The following is a 26642-nucleotide window of genomic DNA, read 5'->3' as shown; positions in this document are numbered from 1 at the left end:
GTGTTGGCTTGATTGTGTGATTCTTTCTATGCACACTATTAACATCTGTATAGGAAAACATCGTGATGGCATCATTTCAATCTGCTTCCATATAAACAAAAATAAATATGGAATCACAAAATCTGAGGCCAAAACCAGGTTGTAGTGGTACTCCTTTTTTTAACAGTGTCCTATTGAAAGTTACAATGTTTAAAGTAATACACATCTCGACAGTGCGTTGTCGGCCTTCAAATCAACATTGCGTTCCAACAGTAATGTTACTACTATAGGAACTATCGCTTTTGTTTGGTTTTCGATTCAATTCTGGGAGCAGAGAATAAATCAAACAAGGAAACCACGAGTTTTAGTGTGATTAGACGAACGGCTATGACCCGTCACGTGTAAACGTATAGACTGGAGATACTGTTGACCAATCACAAACAAACGAAGCACGAATTCGTTTCGTTAAAACTTATCATCCTCTTTGTTCATTTTACATCGATCGAAACTCCTAAAAACCATGTATCAATTCAAATTTGTAGAATATTTCATGTTCTTTGATTTAAAGGAATAAGTATTGGTTATTATTGTAAAATATGTTATATAATTACGATTTATATATAGATACCCTGTACCAGAATTTAATAAATTTAATGTTTGTGTCAAATCAAATTAGAAGACGAAACTGTCGATATATAGCTTGCAAACCTTACACTACCGGCTGATTAATATGACGATAAACGCAATCGGTTTTACAAACTAAAGTTTAAGCGTTCATAAGATATATGGAATACCATTCGGGGGTTTGTATTAAATAGGTTTGTAGGTCAAAGGACGCGATTTCGATCGCAACCAGTGGGATTTATAAAACATCGATGAGACAAAAGTTTCGAGTTCTTTAAACTATAGTAAAAGATACTATATATTATTTGCCCTTGGTAACATATTTTTTTATTATAATATTGTTCATAGTATTGTCTTTTATCTACATAACCTTTACACATTTAAAGAAAACACTTTTTTACCGGATTGAAGAAAAAGTTAGTTAAGTTTTTTTTACTTTTTGACATTCAACACCTTCAGTCACCGTGACCACTCACGCTGTAAACCACGCGAAACGACGGTTAAATTTAAAATTATAATTAATTATATTAATTGTAAATTTATAATAATACATAACTTCAATCTTATAAAAAAGTTTTTTTACTTTAAATATAATATTGTTATTAAAAAAATCCACCCATATAAATTTGCGCCCGTGTTGTGAAACAACTTTTAAAGGCCGGCAACGCACATGCGAGCCTTCTGGCAATGTGAGTAATGCGAGTCCAAGGGCGGCGGTATCACTTTACATCAGGTGAGCCTCCTGCCCGTTTGCTTCCTATTACACAAAAAAGAACTTGTTTACAATATGTGGAACCAGCTGCCCATTGAAGTTTTTCCAAACCAATTCGACTTAAGGTTATTGACGAATAGAGCGTACTAATTCTTAGAAGGCCGGCAAAATATCGCGACTCCTCTGGCACTGTGAGTGTCCATGGGCGGAAGAATAACTTAACAGGTGGCCCTCTGGCTGCTTTAAATACTGTTGTATAAAAATAAATATTGTATAAATTATAATGCGCTTCGTAATTTACTAGTAAATTATTGATTATTAGTTAGCCAAGAGTAAGAATTGTTTATATTCAATTATGTTCTAAAACCCTTTTAATGTAATAAAAGTTAGGCACTTATCAAGTTTTTAACAAAATTCATTTATAAATTAAAAATTTCAAGAAAAGTCATACCACCACCACGCGCTTCAGCGTGCGACCTACATCTTTGAGGTCGTAGGTTCGATCATCGGCTGTGCACCAGTGGACTTTCTTTCTATATACACATTTAACATTCACTCGAACGGTGGAGGAAAACATCGTGAGGAAACCGGCTTGCCATAGACCCAAAAAATTATTAAAGCCTATTAAATTGACAAATTATCATGAAACAGATACAGAAATCTGAGGCCTAGACCTAAAAAAGGTTGTAGCGCCACTGATTAATTTTTATACAGATTGTTACGTGATAATAAATATATGGGATAAATAGACGGGAATCGAGAGTGGAATATTAAAGCGGTTGTTTAAGTTATACTTGGGAAAGAGAAGGAACATACTATGTTAAAGGTGGCAAAAATTGCTTTAAGGTATATGTACTTATATTAAATATATTAATAAGCCCACGTAGAGCTCAAGTTAGCAATTCTGGTAATGAGATTTCGCATTCGAATCAAGTGGAGGGGAAAAATTGCAACTGTAAAATTGGCGGTGATTGAAAATCTTGCGCCTTGAATGTACAAGTAAAACTATCTGTTATGTGTCATTAACATACTCCAATCCTGCCTTATAGAGCTATAGAAGTGTTAATTGCGCCTGCGCCTGTTTCTGTAATATTTTCTATGTAAATGGCCAGTATTAATAGAAACTGGAATGAATCTTGAGAAGTTTGTTACAGAATAAGACGCTAAGACAAAATTTACTTCTGTAATATGAAATGTGTACTATGTATATTTTTGCATGTATTATTAATTATGAATTTTGTATGAAATTATTTTTATTATTTCTTACTGTATGATGACGAACGAGTATCGGGGAAGTCCAGCATTCAAGGGTACACTGCCACGGCGAGCAAACATTTTTTTTTTAACTATTTTGCTGAACATACTCTTATATTATTGTGAGTATTATCAAATTTCTCTCATACACTTTAAACTTACCTTCATCTACTTCTACTGCGCTACAGGTGACTGACATGAAAATCTAGTAACCATAAGAAACGGCTAAATAAAACAATAAAATGTGAATGGCCAGGCATGATCAAGCGTTGTCATTACCTGACTTACACTCCTAAAGCTACTGGTGCTAGCGCTCCGGGCCTGCAAGAAGAAACATTTGTCCTATACACCAAGCACATATAGCATCATTGCCCAGGTCGACATGCCGCACTTCTATGTACAGAAATCTTTCCTATATATTTGTCGCTAACGATATCCGAGAACTGAAGCGCTATGATTTATCGTGCCTAGTACAATTGGATAGTTTTGATAATCACCAAAAAATTTGTTTTTATTAATAATACGGTGAACTATATTTTCAAAGTTATGTATAGACAATAGCTGCATTAGTAATAGATTTTTATCCCATTTTTACTTAAATTAATGGCGCTAAACGTGAGTTTAAATGTAAACATGTATTCTTTAAATAGTTCTTAGCTCAGTGACAATCGGAACAAAGTTGAATCTATTGATTTATGTCCCGCGATTTCACGCATACAGCGTTCGCGTTTGAGAAAATTGGATGCAAGATCGTGGAAATGAAAAATGTGAAAATCTTCCATAGATTTAAGTTCAGTTTTTTAAACCAAGTTTCCGTTTTTAATATTCCTATATAATCTATCTTTAAGCAATAAGGATTCGAAAATTAATGTATAATCAAAACATTACAAAGAATTTCTAAATGCTACACTATTTAATTCTGAAATTTAAGGAAGGTATAGACAAAAAAGATATAGAAGGTGATGTGACCTTGGTGCAAAAGAGTGCAGAGCAGAAAGGAAAGATTTCCGTGCAGCATATCTACCTTATTGGCCCATTACACAGTATATACAAATGCACAGATTATATTGAAATTCCATTTGACAGCTGTATTTTTTATCTGTCAAGTGAAGTTTCAAACAAGTGTCACACAAAACAGGTAAATGCAAGCATATCCGTGTTAAAACCATTGACAAGAGGAAAGCTAGAAAGAAGTTGCATACCTCAGAACACGTCTTTTGTGACGTGGTAGTGAACGATACGACACGATTACAATTTACATTTTATACGAAAGCATTTTGGTATGGAAAAGATTACTTACAATTTTGGTACTCAGAAAAAGTGCTAGTTCCCTCTTGCAATATTCTCTTCAAACCATCAACAGACTTCTTGAATATTAAATGTTCTTAAATGGGCAGTGTTGGCCTAGTGGCTTCAACGTGCGACTCTCATCACTGAGGTTCTAGGTTCGAACCCCGGCTGTGCACCAATGGACTTTCTGTCTATGTGCGCATTTAACATCCGTTCGAACGGTGAAGGAAAACATCGTGAGGAAACCGGCTTGCCTTAGACCCAAGTGGACAGCGTGTGTCAGACAGAAGCTGATCACCTACTTGCCTATTAGATTGATAAACGATCATGAAACAGATACAAAAATCTGAGGCCCAGACCTAAAATCTAAGTCTTAAGTGACGTTCATATAAACGAAATAATGTTCCATAAACATTGGAGACTACACCAAAGCTTCTTTGTGAATATCGTTCCAAAATTATCGTGTCGTATAGTTCAATTATTCATAATGCAAAGAGCACTCACTTTTAAGCTATACAAATAACCGTTAGCACGAGAAAAACATTTTTAATGGCTTAGTACCACTTACACCAATAAAAGCTACATTTAAAGCATTTTCACACATCCATGAACAGCGCTATTCAAGTATTCAGTTGTATAAAAGTGTGTGTCGAATTGTAGGTACAAATTACTATGTAAAGTAGTCAGTGAGGACTTAATGTTAAAGGCTATTTTTTAAGTAAATTGTATGGATCACTTGTGTTGACGGTTCCCAAATTACTTAAGGTGGGAACTGACCAACGTTACGACGTGTAATGTAACATGTAATGTAATGTTACACAGCGAGCATTCGTGCAGTCAGTACGTCGTGTTACGGGGAAACCAGGGAGCAACGAGTCGCTCGTTGCTCGCTTTGAGTGCTCCACCCGGCTGTCGGTTTTTTGGCGAATCCTTTGACTGTTACGCGGTTCAGTAATTACGCGTCGCACGTCGCGAGAGATCATGATTATGATTTTCTATAAATTGTGTCTTTTTTAAGTACTTTTGGTCCAATTAAATTCAACAGTTCTTCAAAATCGAGACCTGCGTACAAAGTTTTTATACTGTCCAGTAATCATTTGGTTTTTAATATTGCATTCAATAACAAACCACCTCATACGCCTGTGTTTTTAAATAAGTTTTATGTCCAGTAACAATTTTTCTTCTTCTTAATTTGGATGAAACAATAATTAAATAGAATGAAAGATATCAACATTATCACTATCACATCTCGTGAACACTGGCGGCGAAAGTGGAGCATAGAGTTTTGACGAGCATGTTACGCCGATTTTAGAACACAGCGTAACATGCTCGATGCGTAACACGCTCGATGCGAATGCTACATTACACCTCGTAACTTTGGTCAGTCAGTCATTACACAGTGGTCTGTTGTATCTGGATATATTGAATTCTCTAATCTAATTTAATAACAGTGTAAACTCCTTATAATGTATTTCAAGTCCGTGAATTTTTTCTCACTATAGAGAGTTGACATTATACGGAGGGAAGAGAAAAAAAACAAATTTAACCAATTACAATATTTTTTATATATAATAAATAGGTGACGATGGTGTGTTTAGTTACTGAGACCAAAACTGTTAATTGATTATAACACAGGCTTGAAGGCTGTTTAAGACCTCAGGTTACTTTCTTAGAAATTTCGGCACCTCAATAGGTTAGTTTTGTATGCTAATTATAAAACAATTACACTTAAGTATGTTGTTGATGTCTAAATATGAAAATATTAATTCGTAATAGAGAATGGCAGTTTCATTATTTTACGTTACAGAGAGGTTTCGTTATAACGAATGACGTATTAAAGAGATTACACTGTATAATGCATAATATGGTGTCTTAGTACAACAGCTGTCTTTCAAATGCAATCGGACGGTGATGGTGGGTTTATCATGAGCGACAAACCAAGAATAACTTCAAACTATTAACAAATTAACATGTAGTAATAAAGATACGATCCCAAGAATTTGGTTTAAAAATATCATCAGAATTTAGCACATTTAAAAGTTATGTAAAAAAAAATATTATATTTTTTAATTTAGTAGTGATTTTCATGATTAATATTCAAATGAAACGCAACTGACCGATACAAAATTATGTATAGCATGAAATTAATTTGGTACAAGTAGAATAATAAAGCAATCAATTTCGTTGCATGTGAGTGGGTTCATATTACAGGAACTAAAATAAATTATCCCTCATTTTCCTGTTCGCTATATTTATGATCCCTTTACTTGTTTTTCCTCTTCCTGGAAACAGCCTTTGCTAAGCTGTTTTGCTTCGAGAATATAAAAGAATTTCCCTTTTGAAAATTTAATTGCACAGAACTTGATATTGTACATAGTAAATTAGAGGGAATGACATTGAATTGGTTAGTTTTACATTCAAATTAAGCTCTCAGATCTAAGAAATCTAATTGAAGGAAAGACGAGAGTAAAGGCAAGAAGATGCTGCGATCTTTAAGTTTATTCCGTTGCAGGAACCAAATATTTTAATTAAATTACAGTATTTTTATATTAGTATTGTATAGTTGTAAAAAATCTATTTTTGTATAAAAATCTTCTGTGTGTTTGTAATCAAACTCCACGTATACGGATGTACCGGTTTAGATTGAGATTTGAGTGTTTCAATTTACAATTAGATAATCTTTTAAGTTTGAATTCCTTTTTATTTTATACGTGTGTACGGGTCCACTAGTAATGAATTAAAATGAATACACTGAAAAAAAATATAACCGATATTAATGAAGAAAAATCGTCTCACTAAGAAATAAGAAATACACTTAAAACAATATATTTGTATTAATAAAAATTTGTTAAAAACTATATAATGAAAGTAGATTTCACATTTTCTAATATAAACCTAAAAATCTACAACAAACGTAGTCGCAAAAACCTGTTTCCATTGAACAGCGAAACAACAATAGCCTGAAACGAGGATGTAGCGACAGCGTATACCAATTTCCTCTCTGTGAGCCACTTCCGGTCTGGTTGACGTGAGGCCTATTTACGATCTACTCGAAATTAATAGCCGTGTGTTTATCTCTTTTAATTAAAAAACCGTAGAACGTATCGCATGCATTAAATCGAATTTAGGAACGAACAATTTCGATTAATGTTGAGCTGAATGAACGAATGAAACATTATGCTTTGAATGTAAGCGAAGAACGTCCTTCTATGGAGACTTATAAGTGAGTTGTCCCTAAGTCATAGATAATAAATACCTCTGCTGGTAGATGTGCAAAGAATGAAAACCGCCAGACATCAACAAAGTTCATTCGATGCATTTAGCTAATGGTTTTAGAAGAATCAATAAGTTTATGACAGGCTGAATTGTTTTTAAAATTACAATTACGAAAAGGAATGCCCATAAAGCCGCGAAACACTTAAACTAAAAATTTTGACACATATTTTAAGACCCCATACTTTCTGCCAAAAAACCCTTCTAAAATTACAATCATATTATATTATAACTACAAAATAATATAAATTTACTCGTAATTATACAACAACAATAAACCAACAATAGTTAATTTCCGCATAGTGAACCTTCAATTATCAAATACCTACGTATATTTAATCCAAAGTAACGATTATTCGAGTCACGATTTAAGTTTAAAACCCGGGTAGGGCGGGATGATGACCCCTAATGTCCCACATTTTGGGGTTAAAGTCGATTACACGGATTTAGGTAAATATAACTAAAATACCAAGTAATTTGTGACATACCCTTTGTGAGCTAGGGAATGTTACTGGTATAAAATGTTACATCCCAAAAGCGAGGTATTTAAGTAATAAAGCTTTGAATTAGTATTTTAATTACATGTAAACAAAATTTTTTACTGGTTTAGCTACATAAAAAGTTACGAAAAGTTTAAAGTCCAATCACTCGAATTTATTGGCGTACCACTACCGAATACTTTGTCCTTATTACTCTCATGGAGCGTGCAATGCTTGGCATCTCCATTCGCGATCGCGTACGAAATGAAGCCATTCTTGAAAAGACCGGCGTGTGCGATGGTAAGGGCTGTCGCCTGTCGCAACACCTAAGTGGTGATGGGCAGGCCACATAGCAAACAAGAACCGATGGACTCACAGGCTCCATGAATGGAGACCTCGGTAGAACAAAAGACAGGGCGGCCGCCCACCGACTAGATGGACTGACGACCTAGTCAAGGAAACTGGCTCACAGTGGATGCATATCGGCAATTGCAGGGCGTATTTTAGGAAGCTGGAGGAGGCCATCATCCAGAATTGGACCAAAAAAGAGGCTGATAATGATGATAATAATATCACTCTGAACCCCCTTATATTTTTTACGCTTACGTTTTAATAAATCTAAATAGTTTTGTTACACCGTAACTGAATTAAATACTGTATAAAAGACTTTTACCCTTTTTCGCAATTAATGAGCGCTCAGTTTAAAAAACAAACAGAAAGTCCAAGTGAAAAACTCATTAAATGCAAACCAGTCAGCCCCCGACCGGAAACAGCTCAACGTAAGACGGATTTTACTCTGAAGTGTAATTTGTAACAACAATTTATTGTATTTACTAAAAATATATTTATTGACCTAATAACTGGTAGCCGTGTTCGTTCGCAATAAGCATTGACGCCGCCTTGAGGCGACTCAAATTTTGTTTGTACCGAAAATAATTTAAAACTTGTTTTATAAATCTATTGTAACTAAAATGATAATTTGTTTAATTAAAATACAGTAATAAAACTTAGCATTATAAAAAAGACAATTTCTTACATCAAAGCGTCTCACTCAGTCGATGTCACAATAGTGATTTTTAATTATATCTTGACTTAATTGTTTCGATATTTTAAATACATATAGCGGTTTCACGAACTATGTCTCAGTTAATCAAGCTTGAACGTCTACTTTCTTCCCTCAATTTTTCTTCCGCAAACCTTTACAGATGTATGTACCATCTGTAAAGGGAAAAATGAACTAGACTTGATTAGTTCTTGTCTAGTAATGATATATAAATCCAGTTATTATATAAACAAGTACTTAATTAATTCTAAATTGTTCCTCAAATGTATATTTGTCATTAATAATAAATAAAATAAAAAAGCCTTTTTATTTCTTGCCAAAGAACAAAGTAAACTTAATACTATTTTTACACATATATTTTTAAGAAAGTAAATTACGCAATTATTATTATTATTATTTTTTCCTAATTTTTGTATCTATTTCACAATTATTATTTTGCAAGAACTCCAGGTATCTCGATTTTGGGTGAGCTGCATCCAGCTTGAGCCAGCCGTTTGAGCAATGTCGTCCGCCCATCTCGTGAGCGGTCTTCCTCTGTTTCGTTTACCAATAGAGCCACCCCACCTGGTCACCCTTATGGTCCATCGATCGTCAGAGAGTCTTGCTACATGAACTGCCCATGTCCATTTAAGCTTTAGAGCATAGTTTAGGGCATCAGTAGCTTTAGTAACGCTTCTTATTTTTGAGTGTCTAATTTTATTCATTTTTCTAATGTTAAGCATGCTCCGTTCTAGGCCCCTTTGACAAGTTCTGATTTTTCTTTTTATCTTCTCTATATATTTCTAAGTCTGGCAAGCATATGTTAGACATGCCAAGAGACAGCTTGACATGGCTTGTCATTAATAACTGTACAAAACTAACTAGTGAAATCCATAAATCCAGTTATTATAAAGTACTTAATTTTTTGAAAGACTTCAAAGCTCGCTTCGGTGTAGGAGGCGGACCTTAATCACATAACGTAACAGCGACTTAATGAGCAATTTCCTTGCAAACTCTAATGAACTGTTCTAAATATCACTTTTATAAAATCCCCACTTAGCAAAAAATATTTTCCTTAGAATAACTACTATTTTCCTAGAACGAAGTCTTTCGACTGTATTTACATACATTTAAATATCTTACCAAAATTTAAAGTTCTGTGCAATTAAAATTTACATTATGCAAAAGTTTCTTGTCTGTAACCTGTGTTGTGCTATCAAAGAAATATTATCTTTAGTTAAAACTATTTCATATCTACATATATTGTAAAAATATTACAATATTTGTGTCTGCAATTTAGCTTCTACACGGAAAGGCCGATTTATATGCGGTTTCTAAAAAGCTAGCTTTCAGTCGCCTGTATATTATGTAATTCGGTAGGTACGTGAGAGATGACACACTCTCACAAATATCCTTTTAACAATCCCTCAATAAACGTTTCAAACAGACAACATTTCTCCAAGCACTGTAGACACTAGTATCTTACCTAAATAATAAAAAAATATAAACTCACCATGTCACCACACGTAAAGACATAATTTTAACATTAATAAATCTAAGCGTGGCCCGAAATTATCCCATAAAATCTTCGATATAAAGACACAAAACATAAAACAGTTATTTTATGCTTCTTACAAAGGCCGTGTCAATAATTTTATATGGGTAAGTTTTTACCGACATTTTCATACTTTTAGTAATGAAACTTGACTATGAAGGTTACCTAGATATTTCTAAATACCTTGCTTCTATTTCTCGGGTCCCTGAAGTCCTCCTTAGAAGCCTTCCGTCTCTTGTCTTTGAGGATCATACGAGCCGCTGCGAACGCCATTTTGAACTTGATCACAGCACTTGTCTTATCACAGACTTTAATAAAATTGACTTATAATTGATTGAATATTATTGCCACATTCGTTGTTTCATTTAGATTTAATTCTGGTGGTTCAACGTGAGATATTATATTAGTTATATAATAGCAGCAGGGTTATGTAACAGCGATTTTAATGGTCACTCAATGCAATTTAGCACTCAGCTATCAAAATGTTGGTTCGAATATAAATAAATTGTAAAAATATAGATGAACAAACGACAAAAAAGTGAGTTTGTCTCATTTCTCTTGGTCTTGTTCTCATTTTTAATGGATAAAGCTTGCACACTGATACATTGGTAAAATAACCACAAAATACAATTTTTAATGTGACAAGCACTTAAAGGCAAACATGAAATACATGTAGAGATCATACAAATAATAATCAAAACAAACATTAAAAAAACAATTACTACTCAAAAAAATTAAAATTAAAAAAACTAAACAAAAATCGATTTTAAAATGTGAGGGGAGCAACTATGGATATCCAGACCTAGCTCGTTTATCAGAATGCTCAATCTGGATATCGGAGAAAAATCGGTGTCTGATGACTTATTAATAATTATTACGAATCGATGCATAGTCAATGCATGCAATGTAAAAAGGGATTAATTATTGAAAGCAAACACGTTTGTTACAACAAAGTTTTTTTTCTATTACGCACCGTTATAAATATTCACTCCGTTTTAAAAAAATGTACAGTATAATATTTGGAGGGTAGGGTTTCAAAGGTGGAAGGACGAAATAAAAACCGTAACTGGGAACAGATGGACAAGAAAAGCTCAGAACAGAGGAGAGTGGAAAGAAATGTTGAAAAAGTTGGGTTATCAAATGGGTTGTCGGTGTCACCGACTCACTAGATTCACTCACACATTAAATAAAGGCTAATTATTATTATTATTACAGTATAATATATAAATTATATACTTAAATGTTGAGTTTAAAAATCAGATTATCAGAACATTGTTGAGTATAAAAATCAGATTAAAATATTTTAACTAAGTTGCACCGATAAATAATATTATATTACAGATATTGTATTATTGAAGTGCCAAATGAATGCTTATGCATATATTGTGATTGATTTCCTAGTGCTATTCCCTTAAAGACCGAAAACACATCCTTAAGCCCGGCGTTGCAGGCCATGGGCGGTCGCATTCTATTGAAGGTGACCCGACTGCTCATTTGCCTTCTAACCCATAAGAAAATGACTTTTCCTTCTTCTCGCACGATTTTTCGTATGGATCGTGAGAAAACCCCACAGAGATTCAACTAAGCAAAAATCTGACCAATTAAATGGCAAACGTACGTATAAATAATTTTCTAAATTAATATTTGAGTTAGTACAAAGCAAACCCCAGTAAATATCTTTGAATTTGTAAACTAGAACTAAATTCCCAAAGCGTAAACAAAGGATTTAGACCAGTGTGTTAAATCAGGGTAGCAACGACAAACATTAAATTGTAAACGCGACGAAACATTGTTTAGAAACAAGATATCTGCTAATGCTAGTATGTTTATGAACTGAATTTATTATTGCGATGTTAGTATAGTTGAGGATTGTTGAATATCTTTTTTTTAATATTTATTTATAGAACTGGGCGAAACGGGCAGGATGTAAAGCGCCGTCGTGCGTTACGGCCTTTTAAGAATAGTCTTTTCTTGAAGGATCCAAAAACAGATTGCTTCGAAAATACTTCAGTGTACATGTTCTACGTAGTGGAGGTGCAAAAGCTGCCTTAAAAAACGCTTAGTTGTGGAACGACAGTCGTCAAGGTGATCAAAATCGCAACGCCTATATCTTTAATAAAAAAAATCATATAGGTAACTCAGTGTACACTTATGAACGTCAAAAAAATATATTAAATGCTTTTTATTTTACATTTACTGCCAGTTCTCAAATCAAGGGCGTAGAAGGAAGAGAACTGGCAATAAACTGCCCTCTCTTTTTAATCGCCAAGTTTTTTGTTTTATACAATGTTTTTAAGGAGCTGCAACCATTACACCAAGTTCCATTTGACATCTTAAGTAATTAAGAGTTACTTAATAATAATTAAATAAAGATTTTTCCTCTTTCAGCAGGAGACATGGTAAAATAGGGGGCACGGGATATAAGACGCGAAAATGTGTCTATTTACAATTTTAATAAGTTTTTAGCTAAACAATAATTACTCAAAGTTAGAAGGAAGTATTCAAGTCTCTTTCCCGAAATGGTAGGCCCAAACCCCCACTTGCTATGGTCCTGACATACACTCTCGCTTCTTCTACTTTCTTGATATTTACCAAGTATGCTTTTCGGAAGAATGTAAAGGCATCCCAGTTACAGCATCTAAATAATGAATGAATTGGCATCCCAGTCTAGATAATGCGAGTCGTTTGAATGTAACCTCAAAGTCTTGCTGCTTGTGCTTATTATCTGCAATAAGCCAAGCATTGTGAGAGATATGTAATCATTATCTATCTTGACATGATTCTGAGGTTCCAAAAACAAACACAGACACAGCGCACGCTTATAATGACTCTCACATTCACATACTTAATATGTTGACTTATGTTTGATTGTAATACTTAAAGTACTTTTTCTCAAAAAACAGTTTTAACCATGTACCAAGGAATAACTGTTATCTAGTTACCCACATCACGGGGAGTCCTTAGAGTGGGGACTAGCGGTACATTAATTTTGTCACCAAATATTTGTCATGAATAAAGTTGGTAAATTTGTTGAATCACGGCGCCACCTTAAAACAGCTCCAAATTTTTTTCTACATATTTTCATCACTCGACAATGGTGTACCATGTAATGATGTGGTGGCGCATGCCTCTAACCAAATAAAAATTGATTAAAACATCATGATTTGTGTAATGAATGGAAAAAGGTACAAATTGTTGCCTTTAACCTAAACACTGGAACCCTTTGGGAACTGAGACAATATCATTTACATCATGCATGTAAACAGTTTTTTAAATGTTTTTAAGGGGACATGTGCCTCCTTAATATAACTTGGGGTACTGCATACAAGACGTAAAGAACCATCGAAAAATTGGAGCTGTTTTATTATTATTATAAAAGCTTCTCATTTAACTATTCTATACATATATCAGTTACAACCATGTGTATGTAACAAGTAGTTTGCGATTAGAAAATATAACACAAAAAGATATTGTCTGTCTATTTTTAGAACCGCTGAAATAGTTTCCCAATTCACAAATAACGTTTAGAAAGTGTTTTATTTAAATCTAATATATAAAATTCTCGTGTCGCGGTGTTTGTGGTTAAACTCCTCCGAAACGGCTCGACCGATTCTGATGAAATTTTGTGTGCATATTGGGTATCTATTTTTCATCCCCCTAAATGTTAAGGGCAGTCCACCCCTAAATATATTTTTTTTATTTTTAGATATTTTTTTCTGTTTTTATTTTTTATGATACAGCATTAAAAAATACATACAACCCCCAACTTTCATCCCTCTACGATCAACCCCTATTTTTTTATTATAAATGATATACATGGCAAAACGACGTATGCCTGGTCAGTAATATTATAAGTAACTACTAGTTCAAATCGGTAACAAATTTAAATCATACATATATAGTTGGTTGATCAATGATTAAACTTTACATAGAAATCGAGTATCAGGTTTGAAATATAACTCGTATAGCACCTGAATATCTAGTGAAAAACCTCGCAGTAAATCTGGCATACGAGACATCAATCAAAATTCAACTTTATGCCTATGATATAGAGTACATTTTATATTAAAACGACAGCTTCCCCTAACTGACGTGACGGAGCACTCTTGACTTTACTCTTTGTTACGCGTTCACACTCAATCAAACTGAATTTTCTGAATAACTCTTTTAATATTTTTATTCCAATGCTTTATATTGGATTAACACTTGATTCATGTTGAAACCTTGAATTATCTATACAGCAGAGAACAATGCAAAGAAAAATAAGAGGCCTTTTTAGGTTGTATATTTTTGTAATCGAACACAAACAACATAGAGAGATCTAGCTGCCAAAACGATCTTCATACTAGAGTTTTAAAAATCGACTTAATGTACTACTTTTGGAAAATAAAATATTATATACCTCATGCCTGAGGTCGTAGGTTCGATCCCCGGCTGTGCACCAATGGACTTTATTTCTATGTGCGCATTTAACATTCGCTCGAGCGGTGAAGGAAAACATCGTGAGGAAACCGAAATGTCTTAGACCCAAAAAGTCGACGGCGTGTGTCAGGCACTGGAGGCTGATCACCTCATTGCCTATTAGATTGAAAAATGATCATGAAACAGATTCAGATATCTACGGCCCTGATCTAAAGAGGTTGTAGCGCCACTAATTTATTTTATTTGCGTGAAACATTATCTATATATATAAAAATGAAACCCGTTTTCCGTTGTCACGACATCACATGAAAACGGCTTGACCGATTTGTCTGATTCTTTTTTTATAATATTCCTTGAAGTACGAGGATGGTTCTTACGGAGAGAAAAAATAAAAAAAATTGAGTGAAAAAGTCTAAAAACAACACTTTTCTATATTCCCATACAAAATATTCGTAATAATATTTAAAGGCAATTTGAACTTTAATACCATATCATAAATTTCAAGTGTTAGTGGAGGGGTTCCGGGAAGGTAAATTTTTATTTTTTGACATAATGTATTTGTTGTATTATCAACTTTCTTTTTTTATCTTACTAGCTAGACCGGTGTCCCGAATAGCAGAATAAGTATTAAAAAAAATAAAGAACCGACTGTTAGGCGGTACGATGTTCGCCAGGCCAGCTAGTAATTAATATTAATCTGATAACGTAATAATATATTTTAATATTGTGATAATTTATCACTACAAATAATATAAGAATTGTCTATATCATACTCATAATGTATGTAACGTTTACATAAAAAAACGCTCCTTAAAATTTAATGCATTGTGGCATTTATATCTACATTTAATCGTTTTTATTTTACCCAAAAATTGTATGCCTGTAATATATAGCTGCGTTGATTGATCATATTAACATATACATAAATTTACTAGGTGTATGTATAATTTTTGTATTGTATTTTTTTAGTTACCACCTTATTTATGAATAGAATTGCACTCTTGTAACTAGAATACTCTCGACTCTTTCTCATTTCTTCTCTCAAAAATACTAAAAGACTACTTTAGTTAAAATGTTGCTAATTAACGAATCTTTTTTATATTTATCCAATCATTCATAAAAACCACATTAATATTATTAGTTGGTTGAAGTGAAATTAGAGCGATTTTATTTTTAAGCTATTGCATAGATTTTATCGCGGACTTTGAGCGCGGCGACCGAATCAAGAAATTCCGTAACGAAAAAAACCTAACAGACGATGACGTAATATAGGTGCAGCCGGTACGCGTTAGAGTGAGACAGACTATATAGGCGTTTTAGTCTGAGTCTGGTAGAGTGGATTGAAATAATATCTAAGAAAAAACTTGAATTAATATCAAAGAAAAACAAATACTGCATAAATAAAAAATAAATAAATAATTATAACTGCATAAGTTGATAAAAAATGCTATGCAATAGCTTTACCGCGTCAGTCCCCGAGTGCCACACGTTGTTTATGAATAATATATTTTATACAGTCTGCCCCATATATTGACCCCCCACGGGTTGAGGGAACTCCCCAACAACGCTACTAGTAGTTGCTAACAAAGTTCTCATCTTGCTGGCAGCAACAGATCTTTAAATACGATGAGCGATAAAACGTGCCTAAGTGTGCCGATAGCGATCCTAACTAGTCAAGGTCTAGTCAAGCACCGTTTAGTGCGGTAATCTAACACAATCTCATACAAGTATCTGTTATTCCAATGAAACTTAGAAATTTAATGACTGAATATTGATTTTTGTTATCCAGAATGGTTGCTTCTTAAAAATACTTTTTTAGGGGGTAGAACAGATATTTTATACTAAAAGGAAACCTAACACAATCTCATACAAGTATCTGATGACTGTATTTTGGTTTTTGCTACCCACTGTTGGTGGCCCACTTGTTAAAAATATTACTTTTTTATAATAATTTTTGAGGGTAGAACAGATATTCTTTACAAAATTTAGTATGGTATGTTATCGCCGCATTGGACACGCGCAAAGCCCAAAGGTCCAATGCGTCGTGGGTTGTAAAAGTGTTTTTACCGTTACGGAATGTATTTTCTATAAATGAACTTCCGTTGATACAAATATGTTTTAAATGTAATTAACCGATATTTTTTTAATTGACGACATGCATTGCGCATACCCTACCGCGGTGCGACTGCTTAGTGCGGGAAGGTTATGTGGGACTCGCGATTGTGCATACCTACTAAAACCCCAAAGCGCCACCAACAATCGCGGCAGGATATGGTAACAGCAGAACCTTATCCGCTTTCCCACATGCGATGAGGCGGTTGCGTCCGCGTCTCCACGCCCATTGTTAGTTTGTGAAGATACTTGACACAGCAAGTATCCTTCACAGACCGGGCCATCCGCTTTTAGAAGTAGTAAGGGGAGATCGGGTCCATCATTTTTTCTGTGTACCAATTATTAAAAGGCCGGCAACGAACTCGCGAGCCCTATGGCATTGAGAGTGTCCATGAGCGGTGGTATCACTTAACATCAGATGAGCCTCCGGTCCGTTTGCCACCTGTTCTTTAAAAAAAAATTTGCAGTTATGGATTAGCCTATGACAATGGAGTAAACTCAAACTCAAAATATCTTTATTCATATAAGTAAACAAGTACTATAAATCGTCAAAAGAAGTTAAATTAATTGTAAATTTACATTTACTACCAGTTCGCAAGTCAAGGGCGTAGAGCGGGTAAGACAACATCATATGTTCCTCGGATTGCATCTGTCTCTGATAAATTTTTTATAGTCAAATTGATGATCAGCCTTCTAGCGTTGCGTGATTCGTGTCGTCGGTTTTAGGGTACAAGACAAGACATTCCGCTCGTAGAAAGAAAAACGCCGTGAACAACGTAGAAAGAATTGCTGATCTAAAGAACCGACCGTTTAAGCCACTAAACTCTGATTTCTCATTCCGTAGAATTCAGACATTTCATAAGTGTTCCTACTAAAAAAGTTCTCCACCAGGGACAAATTTGACCCATTTGAGGGCAATAAAAAATAAAATGCTACGTATTTTTTATGTTTTACCTACAAAAAGGTATAAATATTTACTTATTCAAGTGACCTTATTGATACAAAAATAACAAATATTTATTATACCAAAAAGGTTTATAATTTCTGACATGTCAAAAAATTATAGCTGTCAGAATTCTACGGAAATTAAAATCAGAGTATAGACGAACATTCCTTTAGTAAGTTAACCAAGAACTATTGAATTCAACTGTAATATAGATTATTGCGACAAGCGAGGATTGTCGAAACCACAGGAAAGCACAATAAAGAGTCGCCTCGATGTCTACACCACATAAGACCGTTCTGGATTGCTGCCAATCGGCTCATTTATTAATGCAACTCTAATAGAAACAAAAATACGTGTGAAGTTGCGACAATCCTTCTAATGCCATAACGAGAGAGGATATCTTTTATATAAAATAACTAGCTGACCGGGCAAACGTCGTTTTGCCATGTTTATCATTTATAATAAAAAAATAGGGGTTGATCGTAGAGAGGTGAAAGTTAGGGGTTGTATGTATTTTTTAATGCTGTATCATAAAAAATTAAAACAGAAAAAATACCTAAAAATAAAATAAAAATATTTAGGGGTGGACTGGACTACCCTTACCATTTAGGGGGATGAAAAATAGGTGTTGTCCGATTCTCAGACATATCCAATATGCACACAAAATTTCATGAGAATCGGTCGAGCCGTTTCGGAGGAGTTTAACCACAAACACCGCGACACGAGAATTTTATATATTAGATAAAGAAAATCTAGTCTCAAAAAGTAATCAAGAACACATATCGCGATCCCAAAATTGCGGCATTGCGCAACGGATATTAAGACAACTATATCGAAATTGTTTAGAAATATCGGGATCGAGATTGTCATCGCTATTAGAGGTTGCAGACTACCTACTCAAAAATCTAACACCATTCTATCACTAACAGACGCTTTCAATTCAACTGACGCTAAAAGCCTATATTTTTGTATTAGCATCTGTTTCATTGGTTTTTCTTTATATGTAAGGTTAGGTTAATTTTGCCTCCGGACATATTCCATCTATTATCATTGAAACATAATGTATTGGTACAGCCGGGATTCGAAGGCAGGTAGAGTGGAACTTTTAAGCTTATGTTTTAGATTTACGAAATTACGAAGAAAAGTTAATACAAAAATATCAATAATAAAGGAATACTTCTGTGAGAGCAACGGCGTTACTATTTACCGACATTGTCATTATATCTCACAGGCCTTATAATAATGAATATGCATTGATTAGCAATTTTATTTTAATTACTATCAATAAATGGATACTCGTTAATTTATAGATCTAGTAATATTGACAAATGAAATAAACTAGTACGGTGCCACATACTTTCTTTGCCGGTAAGAGAGTACTGTCATGGATATTAGTATTTCCAGTAAATGAAAATTAACCATTATAAGGGTAATAATTTGAAGTCATGCAGGCTAACATAATAATTTAATGAAATGTCTTAATAAATCAATGCATACTAGTATCTAGAAAATACAGTTTTAGGCTTAATTAAATGTAGCACAAACTTAGAAACTGATATAAGTTTTGTTACCTATTACTATTAATATAATATATTTTAAGATACCTAGCAATCAGAACCGTTCGACAATTAAAACTTTTATTGATATCTTAAGAAAATAACTGACACTAACGCCATTGCTCCGACATATCTATTCTTAATCATGTTTAAAATAATTACAAAACAATATGAACAAGTAACCCTTCATAAAATCTTTTATCGTCAATATCTATACGATTTTCTATCTGAATAACGAATCCACCCCAAAAGGCAAATCGAAAGTTATGTAAAACAGTCGAAAAGCGACTCAAAATCCAATATAGAGAGCTCGTAGTTGACACAATATGGTGTGAAAAATCGTTCCGAACTCTATTGTATTGAAATTTCTATGTGCCCGCCATTTTTATACGTAATCCATTTGATTGAACGTTTATAATTTCAAAGTGGTTTAATAAGTATTAATGAAACCCATCTGATGTAGGTAATGTAACAAAATCCTTGTTTAAAATTGGTTGGGTTTTTAATTATATCTTTATAAATTTCTAAATTTATTTAAAAATTTCCTATCTCACATCATGAGAAATATACGAGTATCATTATTAGTATTATTTATTTAGTATTGTTAATGTTAATTAACATGATTACTGTTTTTAATTATATTTTGACTTGGCTTGTGCTTTTTAAAATTCATTTATCTTGTATCTTTGCATAAATGTGATATTAAAACGTATGTGATTGCAAAATTGCTTTTTATACATAAACAGAATTCGCTAAAAAGCCCTTTAGACAATTAAGAAATAATTGCAGAACGAAATTAATTAATTTATAATAGCTTGGAGTGACTGTATAGTAATTGAATAAATAAAATATAAACTAATCTTTCTGGCCAGTAACTGGTTAACAGAAAAGTCAATTACACGAAGTTTTCCGTTCGAAAATTAAAATTCTGTTTCATTTCATCCGTAGTTGCAGGAATGGATAGTAATAATTGAATTGCAATGAACACCAAACGCTGAGGACATTATGCAAGACATTTAATTGATTAAATTATAAACATTTATTTCATGAATTATGTATTTAATTAAATTAGTTTTAATACTTCTGTGCGAATGCGAATTCATTACATTCTTAAAAAAAATCAAAACTTTATACATTCACTAACAATCATAAACCCAAATAAGACTCTAGTGTTCTCTATTCCTGTGTATGGAGTAGAAACGTGGACTTTCTTGGCATGAGAAAGACAAAGGATTGATGCCTTAGAGATGTGGTGCTGGCCTCGAATGCTCAGAATACCGTGGACTGCGAAGCGCACCAGCGCATACATCGATCCTGGAGAAACAAGTCGTGGTACACAGAAGGCAAAATCACGGGGCCGTTCACCAACCAGATGGACCGATCAAATGAAAGACTCATCGTCCTCAAAACTGTACACTGTCATAAGAGAGCCGCTGGACAGAAACCGGTGGAAACAGATAGTCCACTCCAGATGCATCGTTGCTGACCACGACCCTCAGAGATGAGCTACCGATTAAAGAGAGAACATTCTTAAGCAACTCAACCTGTCCTATGCTCAAAAAGTAGTTAAGTATAGTAAGTAAGTAAGTTTAGTATAATTATATAATTGTAAGTAGAGTTTATTACTCCCAGCACCTAATCATTCATATGTCAAATGGAAGACGACACGACACAGGGAATCCAAGTGGAGTGGGGGCTAGCGCACTTTCTCTTTTACATTATGTTTTACTGTGTAAGTAAGTAAGTGTTTCTTTCTTTCATTTACATAACTCGATTCGGCAATTTCTTTATTATAATCAATTAAACGTGTCCTCCCGTTATTGAAAGAGAAATAATATAAATTAATTTAATTGTTGCAGTCTAGTAATAGTGGTGGTACTGAATGTCCCTTTGTAATTTAGTTGATACGCTTAATTTAAAGTTTAGTTTGAGTCTTAATAGCGCAAGAGCCCACGACAGCCAGACTTTCGTTATTTAATAAAAGCTGAAAGTTCTTCTGTGCGCGTTCCCTATACAGGTAAGAACGACCAGGGACTATAGAGTTTGGGTAGTGGTTACTTGGGCAGGTAACAGGTAGTAAAGGTGTCTAAAATAGTACCTTAAATTCTTTAAAGAATAAGTTAAGTTATAAGTGACTATTTTAAGAAATCTTGTGAGATTCTTGTAGAAGTAGTACTATGTAATATTAAAAATTATAAATTTATTAGTACAGTGAACCTAAAACGAATATTAAAGAACACTTACTGCAATACAGCGTGGAAATGCTGCCAGCATTTAAAGTACACTGCCACAGGGACCAAACTTTTTAAATGTGTTTTAATTGTCTTTTTATTAACTTTTAATTATTTCTATGTAGGTTAAGGTCCAACGCTGGCAGCTTTTCCTCGCTGTATTACGCTACCTATTCGTTGATTAAAGCATCAGCTCTGGGGTCACCGGTACTATCTACCAGGCGCCAACTTAAATCTTTAATTTGTCCCTGTGCATTTGAACCCCACGGCCCAAGAGTCTGTACTCCTCTACTCGTCTCTAGCGATAATAACTTTTAAAATCATAAATATCTCAGCAGAATGAAAAAATATGTTCAGCAATGTGAACAATATTTTAAACTAAGTTATTGTATAATTTTACATAACGCTCACATTATCAAATGTTGGCCTAGTGGCTTTAGCGTGCGACTCTCATCCCTGAGGTCGCAGATTCGATCCCTGGCTGTGCACCAATGCGGCTTTATAGCGCATTGACTCACTCGAACCGTGAAGGAATACATGCTGAGGAAACCGGCTTGCCTTAGGATCACCTACTCGCCTATTAGATTGACAAAGCATTATGAAATAGATACAGAAGTTTGGGGCCCAGACCTAAAACGATTGTAGCGCCACTGATTTATTTTATTTTATTATCGAATCTACTGAAGTAGAAATATTTTGTTTAGAGAAAACTTAGATAAAAAGAAGAAACTTAGAAATAAGTGGGCTATTTGAGAGACACTCACCGTGTTTGCCTGTGCCCTATATTTGCAAACCTCTCGATTCTCCACCGGTTATATCGAGCGGCACTTTCACGTGTTCTCTTAACAATATCTACCTTTTGTGTAGTTAACACGTTCACTGCGGCAAGTAAAATAAAAATGTTTCATCAGGTGCGGCGGCGAGCCAAAATGCGCCCCCAATGATATTTCCGCCGGTGCGTGGCAGGTCTTTCTAGACCCAACAGCACTAGGATAGATTAAATTGCTATAACTTTGTGGAAACATAATGTATACTTTTTTTTTATATTGTTAGAATGACCTTGAACCCAACTTCCTCAGGTTTGATTCGCCCCGGGATCTGGCAAACAGGAAATGAGAAATAAAGCAGGAAAAGCGGCAGGCCGATATCGACCAGAACCGCACTAGAATATATTTTTAGTAGTGATGGGACAGAGAAATATCGAAAATAAAACAGAATTATCGTAAACTCAACTCAAACTCAAACTCAAAATATCTTTATTCAAGTGGGTAACCAAGTACACTTTTGAATCGTCAAGTTAAATTAATCGTAAATTTACATTTACTACTAAAGGAACTGAAAAATTTATTTATTTACTTATGTATGCCTGTCTTGGAAACAGAAATACTTTTTATTTTTCTTAGTGGAAAATATTTCTTCACTGCTGTCACTATCACTGTCAATAACTGCAAGGCGAATTACTCTATTTTCCTAAATTTGTATTTTTCTTGTATTGCTTGCCATGGTTGATAATATCGAACGCTATGTTAGATCAGTTAGCACAACACTAACTGGTCGGGCGCGCGCTCTGTGCGGTATCGGGTCGCCAGCTGCCTGTTGGGTGGGCGGGCTGAAATAGGCCCACTGCCGCACTCAGCGGATGCAAAGCAGCGTCAGTGCGTGGTAGGTCGATAAAAGCCTGCCGTTATGTTTTGATGGGGAAAACCTACAATTTTGACAGCAAGATGAAATATATATTTGTCCCTGTCGAATTTTTAAAAACACCTGAGATAATCGTTACGCACCAGTGAGAGGGACATAGATTTCTTTGACCAGCGGAAATACCGCGGCAGGCTGATATCGGCCTGTTACGCAGTGAACGTGTTAAGGTGTTAATAAAGCAGTTAAAATACCTAATTGCATAGAAATACACACAAGAATGTTAACTTAATTTTAATTACAATTAACCGTATAATGTGTAAAGGTTTCGTAATATTTTTAGTTAAATTTTAGCCTTACATAATAAATAAATGTAGTTTATTTGATTGGAACTAGACTATATAGATTTAAATCTTTTTTCACCTACAATAATGTTTACAAAAGTACAATAATTATGGCTAATAAGTAATATTACGTTGACTTAATTTTCTACAATACTAGTGAATAGCTTAAACTAAGGTAATGATCATTAAGTCTTAGTGTTCTATAATGTTTTGACACTATGTTCTAAGTGATACCGCACTTGCACAAGGCTTAGTTCTCTATAGGCGTCTTATACCTGTTGTGTTAAGAATTTGGTTTACCTCAGCATTTATACCTAATTAAATCATTACTTTGATACTTCATACAAACAACTTGATGCTGTCTATAGATTGTTAACAAAAGTATAATGTTGCGGATTCTTGGAATGAAACGACCACCTATGCCGAAATCATCAGCCAATCGGATCTTCGCATCTCTCTCAAAAGTATACTCTGATTGGCCCATGTGTTGTTATTATTACCCTTTTTTCCTCGACTGTTATACACCATTTTATATTCCCTAAAGATTAGACAGAATTTTTCTATAAGGCATTCTTTCTCATGATAATATCCTAGTCAATTATATTTGATCAAAATTCAAACATTAATGTACACGTGTGATAATATATACATATGACCCGTCTGTATTACACTAAATTGCCGCCTAGTTCTGGAATACTATTGATACACGGTAATTACATATCCATTAGGGCACTAGTCATAAATAATTACCAATGATGAGAAAGCATTAAAACACATAAAGATAACAAACAGTAGAATAAATATAAACCTCCTTGTTTTTGGTAGTAAAAAAAGTTGCATAAATTTTTGAATTTCGAATAGAACATGTTTCGAATATTAAGTTTTTAAATCGATAGAGTAGCGACTTTAAAAGAAAAGTATACCCATATTTGTTTAGTTACATTTAGTTTCTTTTTTATTATAGTGGTCTTTTATATACATAAACAACACAACACAAATATAACAACAACATAAGAATAACTTAAAGAACTAAGTAAATATCTCCTGAGCCAACTAATTAAATGACAATATTCTCCAAAACCAATACCAAATGTATAGTATATTTTATCACAACCCATTAGCACTCCGTCCACTCGACAGCCAATCAACATTATTGGTAATTAACTGACCTATCCTTGAATATTAGAAATTGGATTTTCTACTTCATATAAAAAGGCGATCCGTAATTACAAACGCAGAACGGTACTCGACACGTCCCCAAAATTTGTGTTTTTATGTAATAAAATGTTGCTAAGCGCAACTCGAAGACGGCTGGACCAATTCGAGTATTTTATTTTGAACTTTGAGGAAAAAAAGATGAGTTTTATTTATTACTTAGGTTTTTATTCAAAATAGAGAAAAGCGAACAGTCTCTATAATGTAGCATATCAAAATGTTTGTGTGTAGCTACTAAAAAGGTAGACTAAGTAAAAAACCATATTAAGGCGTAACGAAGTCGCGGGGGTTAGTAGCTAGTATAGCTAGTACAAAAATAAAATTGGAACAAAACAATTGAGAACTGATAAAATATGATAGCAGCATCAATAGAATCTGTACCATCCCAAGGAAGTACTAAACAGTCTCACTACAATGTGGCAACTAAGAAGAATTACTTCTGGCATCGAAATTCCAGAGGATTTGAGGGGTAGTTCTTTAAAACTCAAGACCACTCAACATAACACAAATTCCCTAAAGAACTTTCTCCCAAACCGAGTAGTGGCCGACTGGAATAGGCTTCCGGAAAGTGAAATCAGTGCACCATCTCTGAACTCCTTTAAAAATAGATTGGATAGTTTCTCCAAATCTCAAAATACACGCGCATCAGCTTATTAAGCTGCTAGTGTGTTTATATACATAATTTGTTGGAAAAAAATTTAGTGTAACATTTTTCGGTTACGCGTCACATGTTTCGGTTACGCGTCACATGTTCCGGTTACGCGTCACATTTGACCGTAACGCGCGTCTTTTTCTCGTCCCTACCACGGTTGATTCGAAGAGATTCTAAACCATTAATAACAAAAATTTATAATAACTATAACAATGATACTAAAAATTATATTACAATTTATTAAATTCTGTAATAATCTTAGTGGTAATAAGGTAAAATGAAATAATTGTATTATTTGTATTCAAGTCTGTGATATTAAAAGCCTTTTGTTAAACTTTATCTAATTTAACTTTATTTAACCAATTTCTGTAAAGTTAGTTGCAAATAGATAATTTTTTGAAAAATAAGGTCTTAAAGAAGTTTCACTTCTAACGTGTGTACACTAGTACACGCACATTTTTTTTAATAACAAAACAAGTATAGTATCAAAATTTCACTAACAATGAATCTACTTACATAATATTCGAATTATAAATTAATCCTATTTTTCTCCTAACTACAAGTTCAGCTTTGTGGTATTCGCTGATGTCGCAGTTCCGAAGCGAGTCGGAATCAATTTAGTCGCACAAAGCCGTCAGATGCTATTGGCAGCTGATCCCTCATAACGCTATCTACCTATCCAGAAGCGATATTATGTTTTAATCCAACGTACGCTTTGATTGCTTCTAGGGCTTGGCATTAAGAGTAGAAAATAATAATAATAATCTTTATTTCTTCTCTCACAAGTACATACAAGGTTATTATGATTAAACTAAGATGATAACATTAGGAAGTGTATGTGAGAGACTGGTCTCTGTAACAGGAGACCTGAGTGACAGATAACCAGCCTCTCCACCACCGGACCTTAACACGTACAATCAGGTCATTGTCATAAGATACAATAGAAGAAAATGTCGCAAACGGAGTCGTAAAAATAAATTTGGTGTGTGTTTGTGTGTGTGTGTGTAAGTGGGTGTGTGCGCGCGCGCATGTGTTTGTGTCTCTCTTTCTGGGTGTCTGTGTGCGTGGGTGTGTGCATGTGTGTGGGGGTGGGGGGAGTGGGTGTGTTACAGATACAATAAACCTTGTTGACCGATTCAATACTCTTTGCCCGTAATCATAATAAAATTACAATCAAAACCGTTTACGACGACATCGTTTAGAACAACATACCGGTTATATTGACCGAAATCAAAGGTCCCGGCTGAATTCTTTTGTATTAGGTACTTAATACGTCATCGGCTGTTACGACTATCGGTTTTTACGACCATATATGAGT

General features: G+C 34.1%; 1 protein-coding gene across 5 annotated transcripts in view; it reads right to left on the bottom strand.

Annotated features, from left to right (window-relative positions):
* Positions 1-26642, bottom strand: part of LOC125048588 (calmodulin-A-like) — a 156796-nt gene that overhangs the window by 35436 nt on the left and 94718 nt on the right. For 2 of the 5 annotated variants that reach the window (XM_047647329.1, XM_047647330.1), the window contains exons 2-3: positions 10392-10585; positions 2849-2890 (exon numbers count right to left, since the gene is read on the bottom strand). The exons of 1 other annotated variant lie outside the window; for it this stretch is intronic. In XM_047647329.1, the coding sequence (XP_047503285.1) occupies positions 2849-2890; positions 10392-10481 (132 nt within the window). In that variant the 5' untranslated portion in view covers positions 10482-10585. The remainder of the gene's footprint in view (positions 1-2848; positions 2891-10391; positions 10586-26642) is intronic. 2 more of the 5 variants (XM_047647331.1, XM_047647332.1) reach the window with 1 other exon arrangement.

This window comes from Pieris napi, chromosome 4 (assembly GCF_905475465.1).
Source record: "Pieris napi chromosome 4, ilPieNapi1.2, whole genome shotgun sequence".
Taxonomy (NCBI): domain Eukaryota; kingdom Metazoa; phylum Arthropoda; class Insecta; order Lepidoptera; family Pieridae; genus Pieris; species Pieris napi.
Note: the sequence above shows the minus strand (reverse complement) of the source record. Positions and strands in the feature narration are given on the sequence as shown.